The 12,063-nt window shown below is 34.4% G+C and overlaps 1 protein-coding gene across 7 annotated transcripts in view; it reads right to left on the minus strand.

The window, feature by feature from the left end:
- The window catches only part of LOC124533496 (phosphatase and actin regulator 4), a 54,078-nt gene that overhangs the window by 23,222 nt on the left and 18,793 nt on the right, over positions 1-12,063 (minus strand). For all 7 annotated transcript variants that reach the window (XM_047108829.1, XM_047108828.1, XM_047108824.1 and 4 more), the window contains 3 exons: positions 8,846-9,013; positions 6,006-6,104; positions 3,781-3,978 (listed from right to left, as the gene is read on the minus strand). In XM_047108829.1, coding sequence (XP_046964785.1) covers positions 3,781-3,978; positions 6,006-6,104; positions 8,846-9,013 — 465 coding nt within the window. The remainder of the gene's footprint in view (positions 1-3,780; positions 3,979-6,005; positions 6,105-8,845; positions 9,014-12,063) is intronic.

The following is a 12,063-nucleotide window of genomic DNA, read 5'->3' on the forward strand; positions in this document are numbered from 1 at the left end:
CTTTCCTAAACGAGCTTCAAATGTAGATTCTATTAAGGAAAATCGACAAGTAATTCAATAGGTATATACCCTTTTTACTCATCTAATTGCATTTAAAACTTTATACAATGCAATTTATTTTATGTTAGTACTTAATACGTATTGCAAATAGTTTGTATAACATTACATAAGGCAAAAGTTATCGCAGTTGTGCTCATTAAAATACATTTTAGTTGACGGTCAGCTGTTGCCTGTTGATCGTAGATATATCATGTTTATATTACAACAGAACTTTTTTATTAAATCAAATATATTATATTTATTAGAATGACAAAAGATATTGCTCGAAAAATATATAAAAATAAGTTAATGGTGGCTAGAATGCGTACACCTTAATCGATGCAAAACACAAGCAACTGAATTTTTGTTTACAACTCATCTCGAGTTTGTCGGTGCAAGAAAACATCGAGAGTAAACTTGCATGTGTCTAATTTAAACGAAATTCTGCCACATTTGAATGCATTAGAGGGGAGGCCTTAGTCAAGCAGTGGGTAATTTACGAATTGTTATTATTATATTATAAAGTTAAATACAGTTAATATAGCAACATTTGGGTCGGCTCGCTTAGCCGATCTTCTTGTTATAAGTAATCTCTTACTGACAACATATTAATAAAGGAAAACTTCAGAAAGGAACTGAGACAGCGCAATTATTAGCTTTACAGTCGCATAATAATAGGGAACGACTTGGAATTAATTGGATAGCATAATCAAGAAAAAAAATTGTCTTTAGACCGATAAGAATGGAATGGAGTGAACCAGATTTTTTCTTTCTTTTTATCATACAGTTTGGGGGACGATAAGAGCCACCTGACGGTAAATGATCACCCATAGACGTTGGTGCCGTAAGAAATATTAACGTTCATTAACAACATCAGTGCCCCATCAACTTATAAACTAAGAGAATACATCTCTTGTGCCTGTAGTGTCACTGACTAACTCACTCTTTCAATTGGAACACAAATACCACTAAAATAAATAACAATCGTATGGCGGTAGATTATATGATGATTGTTTGATACCTAACCAGAAAGACTTGAATAAAACTCTACCACCAAGTGGTGGTTAAAACGAATCAGGTGAGATGGCATGTAAAAAAGATCTGGATATTCCCTATGGTCGGTTATACATTGGTCTCTTTTCTATCATATCGGTTACTGCAAAAAATTATGCAAAAATTTTAGAATGTATTATTACGTAACTAATAAAAACTAAACTATTGCGTATAAATTATTTATAAGGTAGTTAAAATCTTTCCTGAAAATATATTTGAATATATATAGATGATGATGCTACTTACTACGAACTAAAAAGTAGCTAAATTCCAAATATATCTAAATTGGAAATTAGAATATAATTATTATGTTTAACGAAATAGTTAAGTACTGATATTAAGTTAATACAGCGAAATTTAGTAATAATATCCAATGATATACTTGATAAGCAAATGAACGCAGACACAATGCGCATGCAATCAGTTGAAGTGGATGCACTCCGAATACGGAGCGGTAACGATATTGTCATCCACTAGTAATATACTTTAAGAAATGTATTTTGAATTACAGAATAATTATTGTTTAGTTATTTATATTACATAAGGACGATTTTTAAAATATATCTAGATGAGTCATGTATTTTTTATGAAATGGTTGGATCCAACTTCACCCATTGCCATCAGGAGTAGTATGTCCCTTTATAATTATACAGGTTATTTGTAAATTATATATAAACACAAATTATTAATTGCTGCTCGGCTCTGGAATATGTGACTAGTGAGTGTTACGGTACCTTTCCATATGGACTTGAAATACGAACCAACATCGATAACATTTTGTTGTATCTTATAGTCGTATTAATAAGTAGTCATGAGCTGGTGTGAACAGCGCTACGCACCTCTCAAACAAGCACATCCCATGATATAGCCCATCATAGACACCCGCGACGCAGGCGGCGCGGGCGGCCGTGGCTGCGGCACGCGCCTGCCGCGCGGCGGAGCTCGCGACACCGCGTCCGCCTTTATACACCACACTCGACTCTACCGCTCTCGCAATATTCGCTGTGACCGCCTCGGTACCGAATCACACTCGACAAACATCCTCTCGATACCCGATTGTGTACTAGATTTAAGCAGACGTCGCCTATATGTGATTCATGATTCAGTAAATCTTACGTTATTGACAGGCTAAACTACGAAGAAACTATCTAATGATGATAACCAAGCTACAGTTTTCTTTTAATCTAACGTAATTTTCGTAATGGTTCTCTAATTAATCAGCGCCATGGGAACACAGTCGGTGCAGCGAGTACGATCGCGTGCTGCGACCGGTGTCGATCGATATAGCCTGCTAAGTTCGCGCCTCGCGATCCCTACAGACCGCAAGCAACACACGGTTTTTATATGTAGGTTATAAGGACTATTGAAAACAGCAACATATTTTTAGTTAAAACATTTAAATAAGAAACAAAAAAATAATACGAAATCGTTATAAATAAGTATCCAAACAACTTATATCATTATAACAGACTCGCTTGAATTAAACGCATGAAATAAAAAAATAATAAAAAGAACTTTTAACTAATTGCAACCATTTTTCAATTACGTATAAAATTGCTCACACTTAATAAATGTATGATATTATATCATACATATATGATAGTTCAATATTTATATTGACTTGAGACACATTTTAAACGATCCGCGAAGGGTGTCGTTGTCGACATCGATTTTAAACGTTTGCTAACACTGGGTACGATGGTGTGTTATCATGGGGGCTACTGGGGACAACGCAGGTGCATGTGTCGAGGAGCAGTCGAGTTAGGTTAAGTCAGTGGGCTCGGAGCGCGGGCGGGCGCGGGCGCGGGCGGGCCAGCACTGAGGCGCGCGCCGGACGGCCGCCCGCGCCCGCGCCCCGCGACACCCCGCGCCTGCAGCGCCCCTGTCACCACCCGACACTCGATCTAGACTTCCTACATCACCCCTATACACTGTAAGCGTATTTTTTATAACGACCAATCGGTAAAGCCCTAGCTTGAAACCGATCGTTTGATTACATGGGACAGTGTCCTGTTAATATAAATTTGAATAAAATATTCTTAAGTAGACAACAACTACGGTTAGAATTTAATCCCGTCAATTATTTCGACTTTGATAGTTAGAATAGTAAGAACGATACCTAAAAAAAGTTAAGAACAAGGATATCGAAATAATTGCAATCGCTGCAAAGGGAGCAATCGGAGCTTGAAAGGTAATTAATTCGTATTGTCTGTCTGGTGCTGACGTCACGTGCCGTTCGTCCGCAGCGGCCGCGCGGAGGGCGCCGGCGGTGGCGCGGTGGCGGGGGTCAACGTTCGCCGCTCGTCCTGCCAGGAAGCCGCTAATTCCCGCCACGCGTTGCTTTTCTTTACTCGTGAATACGCGCAACACGTATTTTTTTTCCTTTTCAGCGGTGCGTTAGTCAATGAGAAAGCATTTTAAGTACAGCAGTGTAAAGCTTTCATACTGAAAGCTACTCAAAAACTGTTACGCATTTACTTCCGTTCTAAGCCATACTACTAACAAAAAGAAAATCAACCGCGCCTACTATTCTCACTTGTGAAAAAACACGAAATAAACGATCTAGTGAAACGACTAATAAGCTATAAGCTGTCGCTTAAAATAACAAACGTAAATAAATACAAATTATTTACATTATAATATGCATGCATATATATTTAGTATGTGAACAATGTGTTGCCAACATACCGATAACGTTGTTGTTCTGATGATGGTGGTGCGCGGCGGCGGCGGCGGCTGCGGCGACGGCAGCAGCGAGCGCGGCCTGCTGCTGAGCCAGCTGTGACGCGAGTTGCGCCTGAAGCGCCGCGTGCATGGCGCCGCGCTCCGGTACACCATCACGCTCATTCCGCGTTTCTTCACCGCCGTACGTGGGGGATTCCTCATCTAGGCAATGCGTATTCGTAAAATATTTATATAGTAAACAACATAAAGACGACTCTACATTACGGCAAAATAATATATATAGTACGACACAACTTAGATGTCGCATCGGCAAAATTCGTAAAACCGATCATATCCGAATTGAGTACGCTATCCCAAATTATTATCAAAATGTATTTCTCATGCGAATATGATCTTAGTACAAGCGTAATAACTTGTAATATCATATGACCAATATATTCGTCAATTTGACGCGTCGATTTACATGCACTTTCTTTCTCTGACGCGTGAATCTATAGCGACGAATAGCGTCGAATGGCGCGATAGGGAGCTATTTCTAGTGGTCATGTAAATCGGCAGCAATCGGTTTTATTTTCATTCCAATACATTTTCCGATGCTACATCTAATTTGTGTCCTACTATACTTTGCACGATATTGCTTGATCTAGTAACTCATCTTGATCACATAAAATTGTTAGGATTTTATATAATAAATTAATAATGATAATATGTAAGCGCTCGTAATAATCATTATGAAAGTAACATAATTAAACAAAGAATAATTTTCATAATAACAGTTACTGTCTAAATAAGTATATAATTTAAAATTCACTAGCAATTATTTGGAAAAGTGTTACCAACCAACTATTTTGTTGTTTGTAATAATTGGAATTCATATTATGTATTTTAAACAATAACGCAGAAAAATATGAAGCACAGGCAATTAAGGAATAATAGTTTACTACGAAATGGTGAGATTGCGCTTCAAAATAATAATGAATTATAATTACCGTTTGAATTAATTTTGTACAAAATCACCGTAATTTTATTAACGGATACTGAGATCTGTTCAATTGTTTGATAATTATTTTATCACAAAAGTTTGCGCAGATGATTTTACAGTTGCATTATTCTTGCTCACATTCGTATTATTATTTAAACAAAAAATGTATATTATACCCTTCATATATATCATATTATTTACCAAATTATTAAACTATTTCAATTGATTAAAACGTATTGAAAACTTATGTCAATAAACACACATTATATACGACACATTACCCATAAAATAAGCTTTCTTTTTTTTTAATTAAAAACGGGACTCCAATCGCTGGCTGTGTATGTCATTGTGGTTGTTAATTGCCTGGTCACCCTTTTTATCATATATTTACAAATGCTTAGGAGATGTTTAAAATATCACTATATATGATATTCATTTATATACTTCAAATGACTTGGAGAACCAAATCATCGTGGGAACACTGTATGTACAGCATAGAAAGCATATTTTATCTGCCAATCAGCAGCACATTTATGATTCGATTAGACCTTAAAACAAATAATTGCTTCGCTTTCTAGACGGTGTTACAGAAAATTTGATGACCTTTACTGACACAACAAATCAGAACATATTTTAATCAAGAGGTTCATAAAACAGAATCGTGATTTTACAGCGCTGAATTAAATGTTAACGGTTCGTGAAACCGAAAAATAAAGTGGACACTAGTTTTCTTATACGTTTTATGTACATATTATACAACTCGGACAAAGCTTTTTGCATGTAGTATGTGAATATACACGTTTGATCGGATTTTAAATTCCGAACAGGCTCCACTGAGATTTCATTTACGTTTATAATTCATCTCGTGCTCCATGAAGCCAAACATCGCAACAAAAGCTACTGCTATCGGATGTTATTCTGCCAGAATATTTGACATGGTTTACACCAATACCGCAGCGTGGAATAAACTCTGCACCATGTCATTAATGAAAGAGGAAACATTTGCCCGTAATGGAACATTTACGGGCTGTCATTATTGTTGTACAAACTTATGTCTATTTTGAGGCTCATTAATTATAATGTTTCAGTTCCGTCCAACTGAAAAATCGACTGTCTGAATCGATTTATCAGTCTGATGGTTAATTTTTAAAATCTACATTTCACACCATTTACTACATTTGTATAATTTTATAACTTAAACTATTTTTGTAATCTTAAACCATATTAGAAAAAAAGTATATCTTACTGTCTTCGGGTACTGGGGTCACCGGACTCTCCGGTAGAAGAATTCCTTTTTGAACTAACTCATCTCTATTCGCTCGGACGGATATCTTCCTCTCTAAGGCTGTAAATAAATATATTATTAGCATTTCCGTTTAAAAACATAATTATCGAAATATCGTTGAAAATAGTTTATATAACAGGAAACAATTAAATGAGTCTGTGGGGAAGTGTTTATAAATGAAATCCGGCTACTTAATGATAGAATTATGAGAGGTGTCAATTTCTCCATTCGAATTGTAGGATAAGAATATTAATGGTGCTAAATTAAAATTCCTAGAGATGTTTAGAAAAAAAATATATAAAATAACATACAATAAAATCCACCAAATTATAAGTATGTATGTATTTTAGAATTTGAATAAAGAATACTTCTGTAGTAGTATAACCTAATAACGCACACATGTTGAAATTTTCAACATGGCGTCTAAGATGGCCGGTTACGTAAAGAGTCTTATAAATTCCTTCTACTTGAGCTTTACAATACAAATCAAATATTCACAGATGAAGAATTCAAAAAGGAAATAAAAATGTTGTAATCTACAAAAATAAAAATGCGGTTAAACTACCGCAAATATAATAGTTATTTTAAGCACTCGCTTCCAAAAATAACAAACGTGCAGTCGAAACAGGTTTTAACATAACTTGACTCGTTTTATTGGATAATGTGACCATCAACATAATCAATTAAAAAAAAATCATGTTATCATTCAGTAAACGAATCAACATACAATATGCGATTGACTCATTTCTTTGCATTACAACTGAAACGTACGATAAGTTTAATTTTGTATGAAGCATCAATTATAAACTGAAAGTGTCAGCTACTCCATAAGTAAGCTTTAAAGCGCACGGATTTGTGTACCAAAAATATCTTAATTAATCTTAATATCTTAACTTATAAAGCCAAAAGAATTTTATCAAAAAAATCACAAGACACTGATTAGCTTGCTTCATTTTAATTTACCAAGTATTTCATGCTCTATCTTGAAAGAAAGCATCATGATAAAAACCATGCCAGTTTATCTACCGTAACAACCATGACGCAGGCAATTCAACCAATATACCGTGAAGCAGTGTGTTTTTTTATAATAGGTGACAATTAAAATAGGTTTGGTAAAGAAACGTCACCACCAATAGACTTTGGCGCTGTTAGAAATAAGAATAATTGCATAAATATCCTATACCCTACAAAATTGAAAGGTAAGTCCCACAAACCCTTGATTTGAATCACATCAATACTAAGTAGTGCTGTTCAGAGGTAGAATAAGTGATGAATAAGCTGTTTGGTTAAACAGCAGCAATAACATAATCTATAGACTACAAAATTTATTGGCATACTTTTGTCCTACCGATGTTTAAATATCCATGGAATAACAGTTTATTTATATAATTAAATATACATTTTATCGTTGTTCGTTGATGGTATGTTTTTGTGCAAACCATCCGTATCGTAGGTACCATCCAAAAATCAAACATTTTCCTTCACGTTTTGGAGAGTGAGTGAGCCAAATTAACTAAAATGGGAGAAAACAAGGAACATAACATTTTAATTCCCAAAGTTAGCAGTGCATTGACAATGTAAGGATATTAGGATTCTTTCAGATTTGTAAAATCGGCGATGGTGACCACTTACCATCAGGTGGCCTATTCGTCAGTCCTAAATATATTTAGATTTCGCCGAACAAAAGTCTTTTGTTTAACTGCGTTCCAGTTTGAAACATTCATATATAAAGGCGGTGGTTACCACTTAGCCAAAAAGGATTTCACTTCTTAAGTTCAAATAGCCTTGTGGGCTTTATTTTAATTCTGCCTTCTTATTTTCCATAAAAATAAACACTAATACAATTAAATCTACTTTCGGATGCACTTCCAAAAATCCCCCACTTCCGATCGCTTTAAAACGTTATACAGATGGTAGATCTGGATTGGATGTCCCAACTCCCAAGACAACTTAAAGAGGATTTTTGGCGCATATCGATATTTTCCGAGAATTGGAATTTTGAAAATTGGATTGACAGGCGCGTCATATCTATATACTGGGAGTTTGCTATAGTCGGTACTGTAACTGGTAATTATTTACAAGTGGTCCTTTTGCGAAAAATTGTAGGTTAGGGTTTTTTTAGGAAAGAAAGTTACTGCTAAAGTAAAAAAAGTAAAAAAAAATAAAATAAAGAAGCTGTAGGTATTTATGATTGGTATGTATATTTGTATATGTATGGCAAAAAAACATTGACCTTAACAACGGAAACAATTACTGGTGCTTAGTCAAATAGAGGCAAGAGTTCTATACAAAAAATAGGGGTTATTAAATATCATCGCCAAATGTAAAAAAATACAAAGAAATATATTTCTAGGAAAGTACTTAAGACTTAAGTTTCAATACATCAATTTAGATGTTATAGAAATGGAGAATTATTCAGTATATCGAATCTAACCTAATGGAATTTCTTCCAAAACGTCCATTAATTTGCTTATTATTATGAGTCGAATAAATTTTCGATCTGTAAGAGCTTTCTGCAAGTCCATCAATTGTCAGCTCAGGTATCGTGTCGGACTGTAGCAATACTTTGTATTGATGTATTCCGGTGTGAAAAATAAGTAAGCCTTGTAACGCAAGTGACACGCGGGCTTAAAACTTGCTTGACGATCTTGAATTCATTAATGGTTACTTTTTATCAGCCCTGCATTATTTATAAATCGCTTTTGTAAATAATTTGTCTCTTTACAGTTTTATGAGTTAAACTAGCAGGAACAACAAATATATATTGTTCTACGGAAGATTAAGAATTTTAAGCTACTTACTTCTAGAAGCTGCTTCGAACTTTTCAGACTTCTTTTTCCGTTTCCACTTCCACGGCTTGAAGAGTCTACCGAACGCTGAGAATTTGGATTTGGTTCGTTCCGCGGGCGGAGTGCGCGCGCCGGAACCCAGGCTATTGGTACGCACGGCCGAACCATTCTGTTTTTTTACTGCAACAAAACAAATTACTGTAAATAACACGAACATTGATATTATAATACTATTTTTGAACATCGCATAATCTTTATAGAACTAAAGGATGACACAATACTTTTAGTTCCATCCCAGAGATTGTAACCGAATACTTAATTTTTTTTTTATATATGAGGTAGCTTCCTGCTATACACTAACATTTTTTTTTAAATTGTAATAACTAAATGTGTAAAAAAGTTCTTTTCGAGTTTCAATATTTTTTATGTTAAATATAAATTAATACTTGTGATTAGAAGTTATACGCAAAAGGTACGTACTATCAATACAATTGATTTACCAAACAACCAGCATTGTAACTTTATACACGGCACACATGTAATACGTGATAATAAACAATTTGAGTTTGTATTAAAACACAATGACACGCCCCAGTTTCCCTTTTGTAAATCCAAACAAAAAATACAGTTATTTTTTTATTTTAGAGCAGAACAAATGTTGTTATAACGATTCAACAAGCTAAATCATGCATGTGACTTTTTCTCCGGACCGATTCGGCCACGACGGCATCACTAAGTGGGACTAGCGAATTTCGCAAAAGCAAAGAATAATTTTACAGTGCAAACGTCTGTGCGCAAACGGTGCACTTATGAAATGTCAAATCGAAATCGACCAGAGACCAAAGAACGTGAGTATTAACAAAACGAATTTCTAGTTACGTAAAGGGTTGTTTTCTGAGGATTTCATAGCGAAAATACTAATAAGTGTTCATAGCTCCAACACGAGGTTTGAACCTATGACCTCGAGATTGGCAGTCTTATTAGCTAACCGCTCGACTAGTAAGACAAATTACCATACTTCAATCGTATAAATTTTTTATGCAATTCAGATTTCTTCTATTTTAAACGGTTAAATATAACCTTGAAAACTCTAACGCTGTAGAATGTTATATAAATGGAGAACAGTGCTTGTTTTGTGCATGCCACATACACTTGCCTGAAGCTTTCTGGCATACCGCGTAGTACTGTTATCGTACAATAGGTGGCGTATCATAATAAAGCATTAGCTAATACTGAATACAAAACTAACTTATTAAGTAACTAACATTGACAATGCTTGCAGATTCTTATGAAACTAATTTGATATTTCTAAAAGACGAACCTACCCAATACTGTTAATTAGAAGTACTGACAATAGATCTGCTGCTGTCTATAATTAATTACAAAATAATCTGCATAAATACTTTCAAGTCAACCTATATTAAATATGCTAAATGTAGATTGAAAATAATTAGGGTACAGTGGTTTTTTGTTATACCAAACGAATGAAGCACTAGACCAATATGTGCACAAAACGTATATCAGAAGAGGCAGTTCTATTCGGCTGAGGTATTCATATACAATTATACAATATTCTCTTCGCAGTTTCAAGCACTTTCCAATTTAAACTATTGGCATGACAGTTTCATATTTGTACTGTATACCTATGTAAAAAAGGTAAATTGCATTGTGTGTTTTTAATTTTCAATAACAGTGTCAGCGTTTTCATTAAATTTAATGTGACACTTCTAAGCATTTAATTTGAATTGCTTGTGCGATAAATATTGTACTGTCCTTACTCGTGCATCAATACATATAAATTTTGGGTAAGACTGTAGTTATGCGAAAAGTAAGACGAAAAAATAATTAACCGGGGCAATAGCAATCATAAAGTAGCTTAATGGGTATTCTGACCATAGACGTGAGTATCATGGGAATTATTATTATTAGTCATTAGATAGAATATAATGCGGTAGGTAGTCAGCTTGTAAGAAATACAGACACAACGTCTGTGTTCCGTACTATCGAAAATATTTCATTCACTACTAGTCGCCTGCGGCTTCGCTCGTGTTTCAGTGTGTTGGTTTTTATGTGTAGGCGAAAAAATAGCCTCATGTCCTTTCTGAGTTCAAGTTTTCTTTAAACCAAATTTCATCAAATTGGGTTCAGCGATTTAGTTGTGAAACAGCGACAGTCATACAGACAGAGTTCCTTTCACATTTATAATATAGATTATAAGGTTCATATTTTATACGAACTATTCTATTGTCATAGTTAAGGACATATACAATTAATTTATAGCGGTATTGAATATGCCGCAACTTTTATAAACCTATCACGATTTCATAACAAGTTAGACCTTCGCAGCGACACTGAGATAAAATCTGACGAACGCACGCCAATACACGCTTACATGCCGCCCGACATGTTTCTACAGGCAAAACCACTCTCACATACACATCGGCACAATCAATGGCCCCATTACGTTGTGAATCTATTGTTAAGAATGTCTGCGCCCATCACTATACAAGCGGGAACAATTTAAGTATATGTATACTTCATTATATTATGTTCATTAATTTTTTTTTCCTATTAAGTTCTTGTGTATGGCAAACATCCTATTCTATTTTAGTATATTTTTTAAGGAGTAACTTGCTTGGACACGTTTGTATGACAAAATAAAAATGAAAAACATTACCAGTACAAAAAACCTTACCGGAATAATAGTCTTTTTTGCACTTTAATTTTTCTATAACAAATAAAAAGTGTGAATTAACAATAAAGAGGAATGAGAGCAGTCTATACGAAAAGTCGGAATAGATTTCGTTGCTAACCTTATATTATTTACAAAAATACAAATCAATAAAATATACATGCAATTTAAATCGAGTTTTAAAATGTTCTAATCACTCAAATACTGAACGCCATGACTATGATATAATGACATAAATTCGGCCTTCTCAAAACCAACAAAATATTTTGTTGATTAAATTTTTATCACTTACCAGGCAAGTTAATATTATAATTTATGCTAAATTCGTGAATCTTAATTATTTGATGAGCTTATGGGAATATATGAGGAGCTAATCATATATAAGAAGACAAAATGTACGTCTATGAGAAGTATAGACACTATGTATCATCGCATTGCTTTCCTCAATTTTGCATAGTTGTACTTAGCTGAATATCCATATGAATACAAAATATCGTGAGCATACTAGAAGTGTGACGTCATAAAAGAAACATGACTC

This window comes from Vanessa cardui, chromosome 11 (assembly GCF_905220365.1).
Source record: "Vanessa cardui chromosome 11, ilVanCard2.1, whole genome shotgun sequence".
NCBI lineage: Eukaryota > Metazoa > Arthropoda > Insecta > Lepidoptera > Nymphalidae > Vanessa > Vanessa cardui.